The sequence below is a fragment of the Atheta coriaria genome, unplaced genomic scaffold (assembly GCF_025399875.1).
Source record: "Atheta coriaria isolate IRGN ID8LTWV9N9 unplaced genomic scaffold, Caltech_Dcor_3.1 hic_scaffold_8_pilon, whole genome shotgun sequence".
In the NCBI taxonomy this organism is placed as follows: Eukaryota; Metazoa; Arthropoda; class Insecta; order Coleoptera; family Staphylinidae; genus Dalotia; species Dalotia coriaria.
The window spans coordinates 3,360,603-3,378,766 of record NW_027045450.1 but is presented as its reverse complement, the minus strand read 5'-3'; the positions used below and the strand labels follow the sequence as shown (position 1 = coordinate 3,378,766).

Below are 18,164 nucleotides of genomic sequence, written 5' to 3'. Positions count from 1 at the left end.
GAAACATGAAAACACATCGACAGCGGGCGTGAGTCATCATCATCGTTGCGCGTCGTGTCGGCCATCTTGCGCATGTGTGTGTGTTTCGTTTTCTTTTTCGACATTTCACTTCGTGCTTTAACGGAACACACATACACAGGTTACAGGCAATAAAACGGCATAGAAGATGTGTTGTGTAATGTGTTGAAGAGAGATGGCGCGTTGAGCTGTGCAGGTTGCGCTCTGTGTGTCACAGCAGCGGATGACTAATCCGTTACACTTTAAAGTCTTGCGTCGTTCTAATTTTAGCCGAATAGGGCGAAAAATCAAAGCAGACGCATTTACCGCGGCGCAGAAACCTTTTACATCTATTATTACGTCAAAAATTCAAATTTCGAATTTCAAAATGGCCGCTACCTCTCGTAAGTTAAATTTTATTAGAATTTTGTGTTTAAATTTGTTATTCAATTGATAGTGCGGTGCAACGCTTGTTCTATTCGAAATGGAAGCCGAACAGAAGCCCCCGATACGCGGATATTTCGAGGACGTGACTCATCGCCACGCCGCGCCGCCGCTCGTTCGTTGTTCGATAATAATTATATCGGCAGGCGCACATCGGGCGCGCGATAGCCACGCTTGAACAAACTCGGTGCGTCCTCGTAATACAAATACAAACTATACGAAGTGTTACTACCATCTACACTGTTTCATGGCATGGATTGTCATCGGAACTTTATTACATAGCGCCTACAAGATAGGCAACCCACTATACACATATCAAACAAACACATTTCAGTTCATTGATTGAATGAGTAAATTTATTCGGTGTAGTGTAGATTTGTAAATTGTAGCATAGTTACGCTTAGAGTTTATGTTATTGTCGATTTTGTTTAGTATTACGTAAGTATTTTATTATTTTTAGTATTATTTTGACAGTCGTGTGCGCCTTGATTGCAGGCAACCCAATATACACCATTTCTGTCACCCATAACCACGAATAATTTTACAACAGTGTTACGAATCATCAAATTATTTAATACACTTTCTCATAAATAATCCAGACAGCGATACGGTAATTTATATAATTATAAACATACATCTTTCCAATCTCATTGAATAATTTGCTAATAATTTCTTATCCTAAGCCTACGTCGACACAGTATTTGCACCTCATCATTATAACAAGAATAACATCGTATAAAATTACACGTATCATTGGACTCCGCGCGCTATGTCTTTATAAAAATATAAACATCTTATCATGCTTAGCAAGTTGCATCGAATAAATCAACCACATTCAAATTTCGATGACTTTTCAAGTTGTGTTTGTGTGCATGAATTGTAAAAGGTGTATGGTATGTGACTATGTAGTTAAATCCAGTGTGGGTGGTAGGCCTTGACGTGCGTTCGTTTTAAGCCCGGCCCTGATTGCCCATCATGCGAAATGACCGCGCGGAAGTTCGAAAAACGCGAAATTCCGCTCGTTATCCCATTGACGACGAGTGACGATGCCTATTTACATTTACAGTACGAGCGTATCACGTGTGGCGGACCTTACGACTGTGCAATTAGCGCCAATTAGGTTCGAACATCATGACATAACCAATAATAACCTAATCATTCAGCGGCAATAAATAAAAACTGCGTGAGTATGTCTTGAATTGTGTGCGTGTGGAACAAATGAATGTATTGTGTGTGGTCTAACTTAAAGTGTCATACGTTGATGCTGTCATCTGTCAATTTTCAATTGACAGCCAGCCGGTAGTTAGACGTACGTCTTGTGTTTTTGTATTAGTTTTGTTTAGCGTTTCGAGGGTGGAATTAAATGCTCGGGTAGATCCGATGGTAAATCATTTCCGTCCAGTTTTACGTTGATCAAGTGCATGGCAAGCGCAAACTCGTCAGCGTCCAGCATACCATCCCTATCCACGTCGGAGAGCTTCCAGATTTTGCTGAGCATTGAGTTCGGCAGTTTCGACTTCACCATTTCAGCCTTGGCAGCTACAAATAGAAAAAAAACCGGTGAGTATTTCGTAAAATGCAGTAAATTACTCATCAACACTTATAGAGATAAGATAAATTGCTGTGTTTACCTGCACCGCTAATTTTTCCATCGCTCGGATTCAATTCTTCGAAGAGTATGTCATATTTAGGCTTCATTTTATACACGATCCAATCAGGTTCGCCGAATCCAGCGTCTATCCCCTCTCCTCGCTTGTATCCAAATGGAGTATTGGTGTCTTCAACACTGTCAAAAGCCCCGCCCTTGATTAACTCATGACTCGTTGTATTGGTATCCTCCAGTGGGATTTTCGCCATTAAAACAGCAATGTCATCCGCCAACATTTTATCAACCACATCCAGTAGTTTAGGTTTCAGCGCCTGGAACTTTGTAAAGTCCATATTCACCAAAACCTCTTGCATGCCCTTGATTTCGGGGAAGTCCCCGATGGATATCTTATGCTCCTTCTGCAGTTTCTCATAGATAGTACCCAAATTCTTGATGAGTTCCTTCTTCTTGCCTTCCTTACCGAACATCGACGGGAAGTCCTTGCGTAATTCAGCGATGATATACGCGTGGACTTTGGCCAGCCTCGCGCGTTTGATCAAATCATTCAATTTCCTCAACGCTGCGTTTCGTGGTAAACTCTGGAGATCTCTGAAAAGGTCCTGTTCCTCATCCTCGAACAATTTACGATTACCATCATATCGTAGGGGTTCATCCCAGAAACTACCAATGTAGACACGTGCGACCTCTGGTGTTTGGAGGACTTTACCCAGTGACCACATCAATGCACCGTACACACGCATCAATTGCTGGTGATCAATCATATCAGCTTTGTTCAAGACAATACGGATTTTATCATCGTGTCCCCGTAATGCTTCAATAGACCTGCGGAATTCATCCGATATGTCCAATTTATGCGCGTCAAACAAAAGAATTATTCTGTCTACTCGTTCAGCGAACCATTGAAGGACACCAGTGAAGTCGTACCCGCGATCAACACGTTGTTTCTCACCTGAGAGGATACCAGGCGTGTCTACAATGGAGATGTTCTTGAGGACTGGGGAGTTTACCATGGAGCATTGCAGGCGATTGAGGAATGCGTTGCCGAATTTACTCAACGGGCGGAATTGTTTTTTAGGGTCGACGACGAGGGCGTTGCCGGGTATCTGCCCGTCCTTATCATCGTACATCACTGCGATGAATCTATCCGTGGTTGGTTCAGGTCCAATACGGATACCAGGGAAATCTTTCTCTAGAAGATACCTGATGAATGTTGTCTTGCCAGTGGAATACTGGCCAACGAGCAGGATCATCGGCTTTGCGTCGAAGTCTGAGTCCTCCAGCTGCGGCGAGTGGAAGTCATGGAACTGGTAGGCTAATTCCAGAGGCAGTAGTTTTGTTTTGTAGATGTTCTTTAGACCCTGGATGACCGACTCGTAGACCTCCTCCTTTTGGGAGTCGCGTGTCAACCAGCTGAACATTTTTGAGTTTTGCTGCTATTCACTTGTTTCTCAAATAAAACAAAACCAATCAAGTTAGCAGGTGTAAGATAGGTTAGGATCTTTGATTCTCGTAAACTTAAAGTTTTTTTCTGTTTTAGTTAAAATTCCTGTGTGGAATTCAACGCCGCTGTTATCAGTCGCACGCAATTTCAGACTGATCCACTCCGGCGGCGATAGTAACGTTAGATGGGTGTATTCCACCACTCGCTCGTTGGCAACGCGACCACGTATCGCACAATATTTAGACACTAGCCGCTAGCAGTGGATTGGAACTTGGAATCTCGCACACACAGCAGTCATTCGGCGTCGAGTCCGAAACTGTTCCATATGTACTGTGTTTGCTTCAATTATCAGCCGATTTTATTTCTAGAGCGTGGAGTCGGAATATAGGCAACCAGTCTTACTGCAAACACAACAGCATTGGATTTTGAAAATACACAAAGTGAAGTGAGTAATAGAATAATATTAATACACCACTGCTCTCATTTTTTTTGTATCTTTAATATTTTACAATCAACATCATCGATTCGACGAGTACCGCATTCCGTTTGTTCAATAAATTGCATCTGTGCAATTTCGTGGAATTGGATTTAATTAGTGAGAAAGCCACAAAAGATTACCATAATTATGTAAAACGTGTGCACCTTGAATTTGAAATTAATGAATACAAATTACATGATTAACGGTGCTATACCAGTGTTAATAATTAAAACATAATAAAACAAAACAATCATGTTAGCAGGTGTAAGATAGGCAACCCAAAATACATAAATGTCTACTACATGAATCACTAACGCAATTTCACTAAAACTTTATTTATTTTCACCTATTTTACAATAATTCTCATTTCTTATTACATAATATCAAGTAACAAAACGTTATAAACACTTCGCGTATAACTTAAACTCTAATTTCTTCACTGTAGCATCTAATTGAAGTTATCTGCTAAATTTGAAGAATCACAACACAATAAAAACAAACCAAATAACGAATTATTCGCTGGAATGTCATACTCATTCTTTTCTTTGGAATTTCTCTTCTATTCGTCCTCAAAACGCACTTCGTTTAGCAATCCCTCCATGTCCTCATCGCGCACGCGCTTTTCGTACGACAAACCATCGCCCAAGCTGGAAAAAAACACACAAGTTGCCTATTGTCATATTTAACCTAACATTTAAATTGACATGAATCTAAACAAGCATCTAACGTTCACTTAGTCAACTACTTCATAAAAAAACACTTGATTAGTTAAAACAATTGACTATGAAGAGATGGAAGGAGGCTGAAAGTTGCTAAGGAGACAATTCGCTACGGGATGACGTCACAAACAAACAAAATGGCGCCACGTCACCACCGCAATGTCACAAATAAAAATGCAAAGCATTACTTCACTGTTTATTTCCCAGAATGATGCGATTATGTCATGTAGGTTTTCTCGCTCATCAATTTCGCATGTATCCATCATTTTATCAAGACATATAAAAATAGTGTTCACAAGGTTATGTTCATCATCATCATCATCATGTATGTTATAATACTTTCTATTCAAAATCAGTGTTAATAACGTGCGAAATTAATCTCGTGTGTGTGATTTATGCCTATATCTGGCATTTAAAACAAGTTAACGATTTATCAGAAGAGGCAGTGCATTTTTATTCACCTTGCTCTTATGTTTTCGTATTGTTGTTTGTTTCAGTGTGATGTATTGCGACTAAGCCTCGGAAAACAATTAAAAGCGTCGATTGGGTTAGCGATGCTTTGAGGTTATGTTAGTTGTGTTACGCTCTAGCCACTACTACGCGCAGGCGCAGCTCGCTGGATACGCCCAAAATCTACACGGGCGGCAATCGCTCTGACCTGGTTGGCATGTGCTCCATTGTGTGGTAAGCGCCGACGCCGACAGTGGCCGTCTGGCCACCGCCTCCGCCTCCTCCCACGGGCGTGGGACACGCGCGCGTTGGATAGTAGAGCCCGTTGCCGGCGCTACGGGTATTCCACCGGAAAAAACAAAAACACATTTGTTTCAAAAAATGTTTGGGAGTGATGTCAATGTGGTTGCCTACATCGAGCAGCTTGTGTTACCTTAGCAACCTTCACAGCAAATAAATAAAGCGCAGAACAAAACCAGCGTGTAAAAAGATAGAGGAAAGACGAAAGTGCGCAAAGCGAAAATCAAAAATGGCGGCGTACTCACGTCGTAAACACCGGCAGCAGCCATAATCTTGGTTTCTCACCAAACACCTCGATGAAATTCTTTTTCCGACCCAAGTTGAATCCATTTTTATCAGGACCAGTGAAAAATATCGGCGCACGAAAGGCCTCTGTAAGTTTAGCATTAAAATACACAACATAGATGGCGCTTGATGACAACTCACCTAAAGTTGTTCGATTTACCGAAACTAAGTAAATATGATAAAAGAACAAGGACGCCAGGCTGATGGCAAACATCACCGCCACGAAGAACAAGAACAGAATGTGAAACCGGCCCATTCCGTCCAAATTGCCCTGTAAAACATACAAACATCCATCAATAACTGCAATCGCAGCTGCAAACATAACCTACAATACACATTTCATAAAATTCTTAGTCTTGTGTCTCGGCGTTCGAGCCTTACCAATGCATCCGTATTGTGACGATGGCCCTGCATAGCAAAAGGAGAAAGCGAAAGATAGGTGAGTTATTTTACAACAAATAGATTCCTCTTCGTGCGTGCGTACCTTCCAGAAAGCGATGAAGTACTGCAGCGTCGTCATGGACACATAAATGCAGTACAAGAGCGCGTAGCCCAGGAATAAGATGAAGAACTTGTAATTTGTGTAGCAGACACAGTTGTTCACCCACGGGCAATGGTGATCCATCTTTAGCACACACTCGCCGCACACGGAGCAATGATGTGCGCGATCCGGCTTCACATGGCGACATTTCTCGCAGTAGCGTGCCGCACCGCCGATTGTGCAGTTGACGTTCGGCAGGTCCTTGCTGAAGCGCTCTAAAATATTATTCTGCATCTCTTCGTTGTCGCAGTGCGTCAGTCTTTCCAATTCTCCCTCAGGTAACTTATACTAAAAACGATTTTAATGAGAATTAAGATAAAAAGGTGAAGATTTATTTTTTACATACCGATAATGGTACTCGTCCGATTTGTGTAAAAATCGTCTGTATATACGCCCATAGAAACATCACAAAGAAGCAGTGATACACCACAAGATAGATAATCTTTTCTGTGGCGGAGTCCACTGTGTCTGAAAAGAATTAAATTTTAAGTTTATAAGTGATTTTGTGATTCATTTTTTGAAATATTTACATATGCATAATTGGATGACGTATGCGTAATAGCTCCAGATGACAATGCACATGATGAAGAGCACCGGCACCCATTTGATGGCGCGGAAGCAGAGCTGGCAGGGGCCCCGTGAGGCGTCTTTGCCCGCTTCCGGCGCCATTAAGTACGCGTTCTTGCACTCGCTGCGGACTTTTACGCGAATATCCGGGCTAATCAAGCCCGTCGCATTACTAACCAGCGTTTATTATCACTATAGGCGCATGAGAACAGGTTACACAACGCGGAAAACGTGAAAATGTTCAGTAGGACAAACTTAGCGCTCAACACTCAACGGTGAAGTCCTCCAGGTTCAATTTGACACTAGTGACAGAAGTGGGGATTACGTCAAGGTCAATTGATACCTGTCAAACTAAAACACCCTAGATTCTAGTAACTTTCATAAAGTTTAAATTTTTTATATTTTATTAAATTTACTTTACACATCAGATTATTTCAAAATTCTAACAAACAAATAGAAATAAAATACATTTACCTTAAATGTATTAATATTTATCTATCTATATGTTTGTATTGAGGTATTTGAGTCATGTTTAAACACTAGCGAAAAATAAATATCCCTAGATCAACACCATGTCAAATAAATTTCCAGAAAATTGTTTTTAAATGTTTTTATCAGTGCTATGTGCTAATCTGCTCAAATATTTGCAGGTAAATAATGTAAAATGCTTATTTCTATATTTATGTTGCAAATACTGCTACAATTGTAGAACGGTACAAGAAATACGCAAATTATCGATTATATGGAATGCACAAACTCATTACAAATGAGTTTATTGCTTTTCACATTATCCGGGCGATATACTAATGCCGGTTGAAGTGAAAATCAATTTTAGACATTTCCAGGTAATCAACGGTGACCTTACGTTGCTGACGTTTTAGTTTTATTGAGGTAAAGTCGTAATTAATTTGGTTTACTTTGAGTTTGATGACTTTTTTAGAACTACAAACGCAACAACGTATAATACTTAAATTTATAAGTCTTTTAATAGAAATTTCTAAGAAATAATATAGGCAACTTATTGAATAATATAGGCAACTTATTGAGCATAAAAAAACCTGTGTTTTGTTAGCAGTTTTATTTTTTTGGTAGTTTTAAGAACAAAATATAGGCAACACGTGATACAATGCCTTCAAAAGTTTTCTAAACACGATGCGGTTAGTTTTGTAAAGATTTAATGAGTTTCGAAACCAAAAACGGCAAAAAAACATAAATCCAAAGCCGATCTTATTGCTGATTTCGCCGTGGGAGACGGTGAGAGCTGCAGAAAGCGAAAGACAGCTGGCCCGCTGGTACGCCTGACCGTGCCCATAAAACAGAGAGCGGCCGCTTAGTCACCGCCAACAGGGACAACAACCGTGAGAGGACAAAGAGGCCGGGCAGGCCGTGCAAGAAAAAAACAACAAGCAACAAGGCAATTCATATCGTCTTTCGATATGCAAAAGCGAGAAAGTCAATGACGAATGGCACTTCGTCGCAGTTCGTGCGCGTTCGCCTTGCGCCGTACGCCTGCAAGCAGAACAACCGCTTTCAGTCCGACGTCGATGGTCTGCGCGCGCGCACGTCGTCGCGCCGTCAGCAGCGATCGCAATGTTTTGATAGTATCCAAGTATCGACTCGATGGAGTCCAACCAGAGTCAATCCTAAGTATTCTCCACTTCTCAACGTCTCACCGACGACGACGACCACGGCAACCATTAGTACATTGCGGTTGGCTCCTACGCCGGTGGGAGTGGTGTGATAAACAAGCGCCGATCGTGTTTTGTTTGTGTGAAACAAATGCCATCGTGAGTCGCGGTGTTAATAACAAAGCAGTGTCCGCAGCGTTCACGGGCGATGGCCGTGCAGCAGCTGCAGCAGCCGACGACGGCAAGAAGGTGTTCGTAGTGCGTGCGCACTACGATGGAGGAAAGCGGCGGGCACAAGTCGCGCTGCCGTTCCAACTCGGCGCGAGTGTTGCACTTCGAGGAGCTGGCGGCCGCCCCCGGCGCAAGCGGGGCGAACCTCCTGCCACATGTTCAAGCGCATAAAACAAATGCCGCTCACGTTACAGGTAAATAACCCATTACAATCTGTTATCACATATTAGTGCACTTACTGTTGCATAACGCGCATTACACTAGGAAGTAATTATTTGTTACGGGTTTGATAAGAGTAAAAAAACATTTAAAATATTTCCATTGAATAAATTCAGTGCATTGACATTTGTTTCAACTGCATGTAGATATGTGCTGTGTTTACGCGATCGCTTTTTGTTTATCGTGGCCATTTTACTGTTTACGTTGTTAATCAAGCGACACAAAACATGAACTATCATTAGAGCTGCGCAGTCAGCTGATGTCTTCGAAGGTTTTTCTTTTTTTGCTTTGTTCATTGTTGAGTGTTTTTATCCTTCGAGGAGTGTTTGTACACGCCGAGTGTATTTTTAGTCTTGTCATGCCAAGATCATGACTCACAGGAGTCACTGGATTTCAGGCCACCTCCAAGAGACGCATCCAACACATTTTGTCTCCGAGTTTAAAATTTGAATTTAACAAAATGTGAGGTTATGTTGTGTTGACCTAATCTAACCCTGATTTTGTTTTTGTTTGCTTATTTCGGGAAATTCCCAATTTTACTGACTTTGATTTGTTTTCGCGCGTTGGAAAATTATAATATGTACAGATAAAAATGATTTACAACGATGTATAAATTTTACAATGATCATGAAGCGCCTGAACAATTCACAATTAGCAATCGCGACTCATCGCAACATTCAGTATCTTGACTCACACCAGTTCTCATCTTTCTTCCTCGTAATATTTAAATTTAATCGACGTGTTAATGCGAACATTTCAACATATACTAACACCTAAATATTTGCTAAAACAAATGCTGTGCGTCTAAAAATAATGTAACTTGACGTTGCTATGTGCGCATGCACTTAGTGCTTATACACAACGTGAAAAAATTGTTTTAACTTAATGTTAATGTAAATTAGCGTAAGTTAATTATGATTATTATGAGGATTTGTATCTGGATGTTATTGTTCTATGGTTGTTAATTGTAGACGCGGGCCCATCCAAGCATCATCATCACCAACATCCCCATCATCATCAGCAGTCGCAGCCGCTGCAGGCGCCTGTCGTGACGAATCTGGTACGCATTCGTAATTCTACACTGGGAAAGTCTGCGCCATCATTGTCTGTCAATATGGTGAGATATAAACAATTTTTAGGTTTTTTTTATGTGGAAAAATTGACTGGTGTTGTCTTGTGTTGATTGTAGAGGGATAACGGTGTGAATCGAAGAAGTAATCGTCCTGGCGCCGTCCACCGGCTGAGTTTCATCGCCAACACGTCGCCGACGCTGCCGCGGTCCCATTCGCCTATCTGCGGCAGCCCCATCGATTCGCCACGCAATCACAATAGTTTTATCAATTTTTCCTTCGCTCCCATCAAAAGGTAACAGGAAATTTTAAATCCGCCATGTTGTTTATACGACGCATACGTCATGCGTATATTAAGTTGCATATCTATATATCTATATCTATATATATAAAAGAAAGTCGTGTTGGTTAACTCCATTATAACTAAAGAACGGCTAATCCAATTTAGCTAAAAATTGGTGGAGAGGTAGCTTTGGGCCAGGAGAATGTAATGGGATACTTTTTGAAATGAAAACTTTTCTAAAAGAGCCCTAAACGACACTAAAAAGAGACAAACATATTTGCGTATATGGATTATCTTGCGGGAGAATAAGAGAACGCAAATACAAAGTTTTGTATTATCCCCGTCTCCTCCTTGTATATATATATAAATGAATTGCAGTTCGTTAGTCTCGCTAAAACTCGAGAACGGCTGAACGGATTTATCTTACCTTGGTCTTGAATTATTCGTGGAGGTCTAGGGAAGGTTTAAAAGGTGAGAAAAATTCGAATAATTGCCGGGAAAATCCTCAAAACAGCTCTTTTCTATAAAATAAAATTTGACATTGAGATTCAATCATAGTTATAGTTAAATAGTTAAATTCGAGATGGCGCGCTGAAGTGCATTATTGACAAAACTTTATATGCATTATTTCTTTAAATTAAAATTGCTAATCTTATTGATAGAATTGACTCTTACTACGAGTATGTCTAGAACAAGAGAGTAAAAACGAATTACATTTTTATTAAACACTGCCGGAACGAAGTCGCGGGCAACAGCTAGTCTGCAATATAAAATTGATTACATTATTAAATACGCATTACGTGCAACATAATTAAGATAAACACGAGAATGCCGCAACATTGAGCGCGTTGAGGTCGGCAACGTGCGCTTCGAATTAATTTAATTGCCAATCGTTTGGCGACTAAAAATAACGCGCACTCGCTGTCGTTCTGTCTCTGCCAGCCGCACGCGGTCCACATTGTTTGTCAATGTGTATGCAACACGACAAACACACGTCGAACGCAAACATTTCTTTTTTTATTATCTCTATTAGTATTATTATCGTCATGTGTAAAGAATACTCAACTTGACGACCATATTGATGGCAAACATTAAAACAAACGCACATCGCAACCGCTGAGATAATAACAATAAAACAAAAGAACCAAAATGGCGGCCTGTCAGCATAGGTACACATAGAGGTGGTATTCAGGTGGCGATTGCAATGCGCCGTTTATTGCACTTTTTAATGACTGCTGTTGGCAGGGGAGACAGGAGCGGGCGGATGCCTTTTCGGGAAATGTCACCGCGCGCTGTAAAAATTGGGAATGTTTGGTGGATGTCGCGGGACATTAAGGATGCGAGCCAAATTCGACACTTGGCATTGCTCCCGGGGCTCCCAACGCGCCGAGCAGCGGGAATGTCGTTTGAGTCGTTTTGCCGTTTTGCGCAGATGGCGCAACATTTAATGTGTCATCGTAAATATTTTCCGGCGAAAACAGTGTCGAAACATTGAACATTTACTCAATTCTAGGACTGAAATAACTTTTCACACTTTTTACTAGTGAAATGTTTACCTAATAATGTTAATGGATGTTTGAGAATGTTTTGACACTCATATTTATCATGTTTGTGTTTTTTAGGATCGCTGCCGGTTATCGCGGTGATGGACGTCGTTGGTCCGTTGCCTCATTGCCCTCATCGGGTTATGGCACCACACCGGGTAGTTCAAATATGTCTGTAAGTGAATTTTCATTTTTTAGCCGAAAATCCACGAAATATCAATGCGAAACAATTGCAAATGGCGGTTGAATGTTCATTTGGTTGCATACATTTACATATTGTTTTATCTCTTAGTCAAAGTGTTCAAGTCATGAAAAACTTCATCAATTACCGCACATCCCGACATCGGACGATATGCGCATCCTCACGCACCATTTCTCGAGCAACGAAAGCAATGCCTCGCTTGTGGGCTACGAGGACGGCATCCACCGGTCACCGCTACACCGACCGCGTTCTCGCAGTTTAAGGTAACATAACCTCAATCATCCACTATACATCCACAACCATAACCAAACTTTATAACTTCTTTGTTGACTTATATAGTAGTCCTAGTCGGTCACCGGTCGTTGATAGCGAAATATCGATGATGAATGTAATGTACAAAGAGCGCTTTCCGAAAGCCACTCAACAAATGGAGGAGAGACTTACACATTTCATCGCCGAGAACAAATGCGCGCTCGAACCGTGCGAGAGCTGCGATTATCTGCCCATCGTTCGTTTTGTTCACCATCAAGTACTCGAAGTTGCGCGCGATTGCCTGTCCAAATCACAAAACAAACTCATCACCAGCCGATATTTCTTCGAAATGTCCGAAAACCTCGAACGGCTTCTCACAGAAACAAAAGAAAAGTCGGAGGAAGCCGCCAATGAAGTGACGGGCCTGATAAAGAAGCTCCTGCTGATTATTTCAAGACCTGCCAGGTTGTTAGAGTGTTTAGAGTTTGACCCCGAAGAGTTTTATCACTTTCTAGAGGCGGCCGAAGGGCAACTCAAGGGGTTATCCGGCATCAAAGCTGATTTACCACAGTACATCATTCAAAAACTCGGTTTAAATCGCGATCCAATCGCGGAACTTCAACAGGAGTTACGCGACTGCAGCTGGAGTAACACCCCATCGAATAGATCATCCCTGTGTTTGACTTCGACACCGACAAGTGGTGTTCCACCTTCTGTACCTGGCGCAACATGTCCCGGTGCTTCATCTTCTTCAACAGCGACAGCCACGCCATCTGGTAGCAAGTGGCATACTAACCCAAATGAGCAAGACTATGAAATAGTCAAGCTTATCTCCAACGGAGCGTACGGCGCTGTGTACCTGGTGAAGCATAAGCTGAGCAAACAACGCTTTGCGATGAAAAAGATCAACAAGAATAACCTCATGCTGCGGAATCAAGTGGAGCAAGTGTTTGCCGAACGTGATATTCTTAGCTTTGCGGATAACCCGTTTGTGGTGTCGATGTACTGCAGCTTTGAGACGCGCAAGCATCTTTGCTTGGTGATGGAGTATGTCGAGGGTGGGGATTGCGCTAGCTTGTTGAAGAATATCGGGCCGCTGCCGCCGGACATGGCGAGGTTCTATTTTGCTGAGACGGTGCTGGCGGTCGAGTATCTGCACAGCTATGGGATCGTGCATCGGGACCTGAAGCCCGACAAGTAGGTGGATTGCAGGAGTTAGTCAATTGAGGGTAATGTTGTTATGCTCGTGTTACAGTTTGCTGATCACGGCTTTGGGGCATATTAAACTCACGGATTTCGGGTTGAGTAAAATGGGATTAATGTCATGTAAGTGAATTTTCTTTTATTTATTTACTGAAAATCAACGAAATAACAATACGGAAAAATTGCAAATGGCGGATATATGCTCAATTGGTTGCATACATTCAAATAAATTTGTTTTGCAGTGGCAACCAATTTATACGAAGGCTACATCGACTGTGAAACGCGTCAATTTTCCGATAAGCAAGTCTTTGGCACACCTGAATACATCGCCCCGGAAGTAATCCTTCGACAAGGATATGGTAAACCTGTGGACTGGTGGTCCATGGGTATTATTCTCTACGAATTCTTAGTTGGCTGTGTTCCATTCTTTGGTGAAACACCAGAAGAACTCTTTGCGCATACAGTGAATGGTATAATTCAACCACAACCCATTTTAACTTAAAATTGTATTAATTCTGATATAATTTAGATGATATTGAATGGCCTGACAGCGATGATTGGTCCGTACAAGAAGAAGTGAAAGACTTAATCATGGTCCTTTTGCAACACTCACCGCGCGATCGTTTAGGCACAGGCGGTGCACAAGAAGTCAAAGAACACGTTTACTTCACAGGTCTCGATTGGAATTCACTCCTGCGACAGAAAGCCGAGTTTGTCCCACAATTGGAAAACGAAGACGATACGAGTTACTTCGACACGCGCGTGGATCGCTACAATCACGACCTGGAAGACGACACGGATGACACGGCTGATGATTCGCCGGTGATTGGTTTGTTTTCTTCCTGCTCGCCGCAGTACCGTAAAGTGCACTCATCGCGTATGAGTTTGAACGCGGAACTAGAGGGCGCTGTAGCTAGCGGTGTGGGTAATTTCAACTATGGCGGAGCGGAAGGCATTCGTATTTTAACCTCGGTTGCTACCACGCCTGACGCACCGGAAATGGCGGATTATCGTAGAGTGAGGCAGAGTTTACTTACGCCCGATAAGGATTATTCGGATGTGATGCCGCTGGATAGAAAGTTGATGGATCTCAATCGAACTGTGAGCACGCCGGAGAGCTCACAGACCGACAGCGATGATGTTTCACCGCAAATCACGCGCCGTAGGAAGAACGTGCACACGAGGGATTTGCTGCCCAAGTTTTCGATTTCCATCGAGGATGATACTTTGATGAAACATTCCAATCTTGAAAAGGAGAAGGAGAAAGAAAAAGAGATGCAAAACGCATCAGCGCAGAACTCCAATTCAATTTCGTTGAATTTGAAGTTGAAGGATAATCAGGGTGAGAAAGCGAAAGAGAAGGATAAATTTACGCCGCAGAAACACAAAAGTCGCGCGGTTGTGAAGAGTGCCTCCGCTTCCGGTCTCTCGTTGATGATTCCATCGGATGATTTCCAGACACCGCCCAGTGTTCATTCTCCTGGTGGCGGATTGTCTGGTATGTCGGGAATTAGTGGTGGGGGGTCAAGCACGGCAAGTTCGAGAGATACGTCGCCTTGCCGCGAGTTGTCGCCACTGGTCACCAATCTCAAACCGCCGATTATTATTCGTCGCGGGCCGAAAGGTTTCGGGTTCACCGTGCACACTATTCGGGTGTATTACGGAGACACTGATTTTTACACGATGCATCATCTTGTTATGGTAGGTTTAGAAATATTTTAATTTTTGTAAAAAATAATTGTGGTTTTTTTTTTAAATTAATTTTTAGGCTGTCGATGAAGGAAGCCCTGCTTTTGAAGCTGGACTCCGTCCTGCTGATCTTATAACTCACATAAATGGTGAGGCTGTTCAGGGTCTGTACCACACACAAGTTCTACAGTTGTTATTGGGAGGGGCGGAGCATGTGAGCCTACGCGCCACGCCTCTGGATCAAACGTCGATTCAAAGCGGTGGGCGTAAACGCGAACCAGGCCAGAGTAAACTTGCTAAGCGTAGTATACATAGGCAGCGGAAACAAAAGAGGGATAATGAAAAACGGCGAAAAACTTCGCTTTTCCGTCGGATTTCCAGCAAGCGCGCTAATGTTGAAATGCAACAGGTTAGATTACGATGTTTAGTTGTTTAATATTTTGTTTTAATTCGATCTTTTGACGTATAGATGGCGGCAACTATTCAGTCTCCATTGACGGTGACGCCTAGTAGGAGTTTCTCTTCGTTTCCACGCAGTCAGGACACTACACCTTCGACGTTGAGAAGTGGTTCGCATTCTCAGCGAGCCAGTTTGTCGCCATCGGACTCCTTCAGTCAGCACTCTTCGTCATCATCCTCGCAGTCGCCTTCTAGCTCGCCCAACCAGAGCTCCTGCTCCACGTCAGGCAGCCCTGCTCTTGGCATCGGCGCAAATCGTAATAAACAGCACTATCAGCGTCCATCCACCTTGCATGGCTTGAAGCATAAGCTGCATTCGAACGCGTGCACGCCGAAAAGCTTGCACGCCGGCGTGGGCGGCGGTGGCCCTTCGGCGGCCGTCGTCCCCAATCGGCGCAAGTCGGTCGGCCACATCCCGCTCTCACCGCTCGCGCGCACCCCATCGCCATCGCCGCTGCCGGCGTCGCCGACGCGCTCACCCAGTCCGTTGGCTTTTCCAGTTGGACATCAACCTGGCGCGTCTAACACCACGCAGAGCTACAGTCCCTCGGCGACCGCTAGCGGCAACGCATCCGGCAGCAACTCCGCTCCAACAGCGCCACTTGCCGGCTGCGGCCAACCGAAGAAGTTTGTACGCGCGAAGGCGGCCGAACCAGGCTCGCCACTTCTACGTCGGGCGTTGTCACCCGATCGGCTGCATCCGCGCAGCGCCGAGAGTAAGTGTTCCATTTCGCCGTTGTGCTCGTCAGGATCGACGCAGGTCCAGAAGGCTCAAACACGAGGTGCTAACAGCGCTATCTGGCGGTCCATGAGTCAGCCAGAAGTGCCATCAATGCGTGATACGCCTCCTGCGCCATCTGCGCATGAACCTAATGACACGGCAACTACAAGCGAAGCAATCCTTACGTCAACTCCCGCCGCCATTATTACAACTGCTCCCACAACGGTGTCTACAACTACATCAACGTCGGAGAACCGGCTGTCACTGACGCTTGCCGGCCCCGGTGAACTTCTGCCTCGCATCGCCGAAGAGAAAGACTCACCGACAAATCCTGAAAATCTCGCAAAGTCGGTTGTGCCCACCAGCCCTAAAGACACTAAGGAAAACGAGAAGGAAACGAAAGAGAAAGATAACAGCAAAGATAAGAAACAAAAGAAAGACGCCAAGTCCTAGTAATTTTCTTACATAACCTTATCGATAATTTGTGTCACACACACAACTCTCTTTCACTTGTTTCGTAATGTTAGTACCTGGATTTTCAAAACCTCATTGTTTGTTCTACGTAAACATAACCTGTCTAAACGTAAGCTTACTTAATTTCAAATGATTGTAGGCGCGTAACAAACGGTTATGATGGTTGCCGGACGATTAGGCGGTTCGGAGTTTTATCACGTGTGTCATATATAATCTAAGGTATTTAAATAATTCTCAATGTCATGAACAAATGGTATGTAAGACAGCTGACTGTAATCTCCATTGAGGTTAGTTCAGCTCACATGCACAGCTTGTGCCTAAACCAATTCTTCGATTAATCTGACTTTTGACGTTGAACTGTTCAAATTAGCGCAAAATTAAGATATTGCAAGAGAAACGAAATTGTTCCCATGGGTCCAATTTAATTTTTGTTTGATCATCATGTCACGAATTTGGTTATGTTGAATAACTGTATATTATTTTCGTTTCTAAGTTCAAGTTTTGTATAGTATTTCACATTTTTGTACATACCGCAACACAAGTTGCACTCAGATGCACACAATATGGCCGCCGTGGCGTATTCTGTTGGAAGTTATTTCGTTAATTTTCGTTCTCGATCGATGTTGAATGTGATTTTTAGACTCGAAAGCCGAGCACGTACGAATTCGTAGTTGATTTTAATTTGTATATGTAATTAGTGTAATTGTATAGTTATGTCGTCGGGTAGCTGAGCAGTGAGAGGTTAGACAAGGTAACACATAACAAAAGGCTAGATTCTAGGTTATGCTCATTGTGAGCCCCGCAGCAATTTCATCGTAGTCACATAGTATCGCTATTTATTTACGTTCAGCCCTATCAACAAACAATAACAAACACCCATTAGATATTTAAACATAAAGCATTGCAATTTATATTACTTGAAGTTGTGAAATTCATAAAATGTGCGCATAGATGCAAAGCAGGAGCAACCAAACTATCATAAATTGTTTTCGTCTTGACGAGAACTTCTGTGAGAAACCAGTGTATTTATTTATTTTCTGTGTATGTTGGGTTGCCGTCCGCGCCATTTTGTTTGCGTTTGTACAATGGTGAAACGCGGATTTCTGCGAATTGTGTCGTGATTGTTGAACAATTAGTGCGCCGGTGCTAAAAGTATACGTTGTAAACACGCACGCGCGACTTGTTGACGTGTGTTCCGTTTTGAAGAATTCACTTTTAAAAATTCACGTGAATTTAATATATTTTATTGTGGCTGTTAAACGACGCTAATTTCCGCCGAATTTCGAGCGCTGCTCGATTAACTTCGCCGGAAATGAGCCCGGCGAATGCAAATTTGCCAATCGTAATTGCACCGTCGC

At 42.8% G+C, this 18,164-nt stretch overlaps 3 protein-coding genes and 2 long non-coding RNA genes across 10 annotated transcripts in view; 2 read left to right on the top strand and 3 right to left on the bottom strand.

Annotated features, from left to right (window-relative positions):
- Positions 1 to 18,164, bottom strand: part of LOC135797016 (uncharacterized) — a 78,361-nt gene that overhangs the window by 45,743 nt on the left and 14,454 nt on the right. The window lies entirely within an intron of this gene.
- LOC135797008 (EH domain-containing protein 1-like) lies at positions 695 to 3,758 on the bottom strand. The gene is made up of 2 exons (XM_065309169.1): positions 2,073 to 3,758; positions 695 to 1,980 (listed from the first exon to the last, which is right to left on the bottom strand). The coding sequence occupies exons 1-2, from the start codon at positions 3,466 to 3,468 to the stop codon at positions 1,781 to 1,783; spliced, it is 1,596 nt and encodes a 531-aa protein (XP_065165241.1). The 5' UTR covers positions 3,469 to 3,758; the 3' UTR covers positions 695 to 1,780.
- LOC135797020 (uncharacterized) lies at positions 3,797 to 5,613 on the top strand. The gene is made up of 2 exons (XR_010549434.1): positions 3,797 to 3,936; positions 5,186 to 5,613. It is a non-coding gene; the product is annotated as an uncharacterized lncRNA (long non-coding RNA).
- On the bottom strand, positions 4,289 to 7,143 carry LOC135797011 (palmitoyltransferase ZDHHC20-A). Of its 5 annotated transcripts, XM_065309172.1 has the most exons (8): positions 6,795 to 7,141; positions 6,611 to 6,732; positions 6,208 to 6,552; positions 6,105 to 6,131; positions 5,865 to 5,994; positions 5,684 to 5,810; positions 5,347 to 5,472; positions 4,289 to 4,616 (listed from the first exon to the last, which is right to left on the bottom strand). In XM_065309172.1, exons 1-8 carry the CDS (start codon positions 6,931 to 6,933, stop codon positions 4,529 to 4,531), a joined length of 1,104 nt encoding a protein of 367 aa, XP_065165244.1. In that variant the 5' UTR covers positions 6,934 to 7,141; the 3' UTR covers positions 4,289 to 4,528. The 5 variants fall into 5 exon arrangements, with proteins under 5 accessions (XP_065165244.1, XP_065165247.1, XP_065165245.1 ...); XM_065309175.1 differs by lacking the exon at positions 5,347 to 5,472; XM_065309173.1 differs by lacking the exon at positions 6,105 to 6,131.
- dop (microtubule-associated serine/threonine (MAST) protein kinase dop) lies at positions 8,314 to 17,823 on the top strand. Of its 2 annotated transcripts, XM_065309156.1 has the most exons (12): positions 8,314 to 8,884; positions 9,881 to 10,026; positions 10,099 to 10,274; positions 11,885 to 11,981; positions 12,099 to 12,271; positions 12,348 to 13,457; positions 13,516 to 13,586; positions 13,706 to 13,933; positions 13,993 to 15,164; positions 15,232 to 15,561; positions 15,622 to 15,868; positions 16,112 to 17,823. In XM_065309156.1, the coding sequence occupies exons 1-12, from the start codon at positions 8,734 to 8,736 to the stop codon at positions 16,783 to 16,785; spliced, it is 4,575 nt and encodes a 1,524-aa protein (XP_065165228.1). In that variant the 5' UTR covers positions 8,314 to 8,733; the 3' UTR covers positions 16,786 to 17,823. The 2 variants fall into 2 exon arrangements, with proteins under 2 accessions (XP_065165228.1, XP_065165227.1); XM_065309155.1 differs by having other exon boundaries at positions 15,622 to 17,823.

Excerpts from the sequence above, each read along its gene's own strand:
- LOC135797008 (XM_065309169.1), bottom strand. The coding sequence starts at position 3,468 with ATGTTCAGCTGGTTGACACGCGACTCCCAAAAGGAGGAGGTCTACGAG. Across the intron at positions 1,981-2,072 it reads TGGAAAAATTAGCGGTGCAG|CTGCCAAGGCTGAAATGGTG; the intron begins GTAAACACAGCA and ends TTCTATTTGTAG.
- LOC135797011 (XM_065309172.1), bottom strand. The coding sequence starts at position 6,933 with ATGGCGCCGGAAGCGGGCAAAGACGCCTCACGGGGCCCCTGCCAGCTC. Across the intron at positions 5,811-5,864 it reads GGTAAATCGAACAACTTTAG|AGGCCTTTCGTGCGCCGATA; the intron begins GTGAGTTGTCAT and ends CTAAACTTACAG. Across the intron at positions 4,617-5,346 it reads ATGGAGCACATGCCAACCAG|CTTGGGCGATGGTTTGTCGT; the intron begins GTCAGAGCGATT and ends GTTTTTTTCCAG.
- dop (XM_065309155.1), top strand. The coding sequence starts at position 8,734 with ATGGAGGAAAGCGGCGGGCACAAGTCGCGCTGCCGTTCCAACTCGGCG. Across the intron at positions 15,165-15,231 it reads CGATGCATCATCTTGTTATG|GCTGTCGATGAAGGAAGCCC; the intron begins GTAGGTTTAGAA and ends ATTAATTTTTAG. Across the intron at positions 15,562-15,621 it reads CTAATGTTGAAATGCAACAG|ATGGCGGCAACTATTCAGTC; the intron begins GTTAGATTACGA and ends TTTGACGTATAG.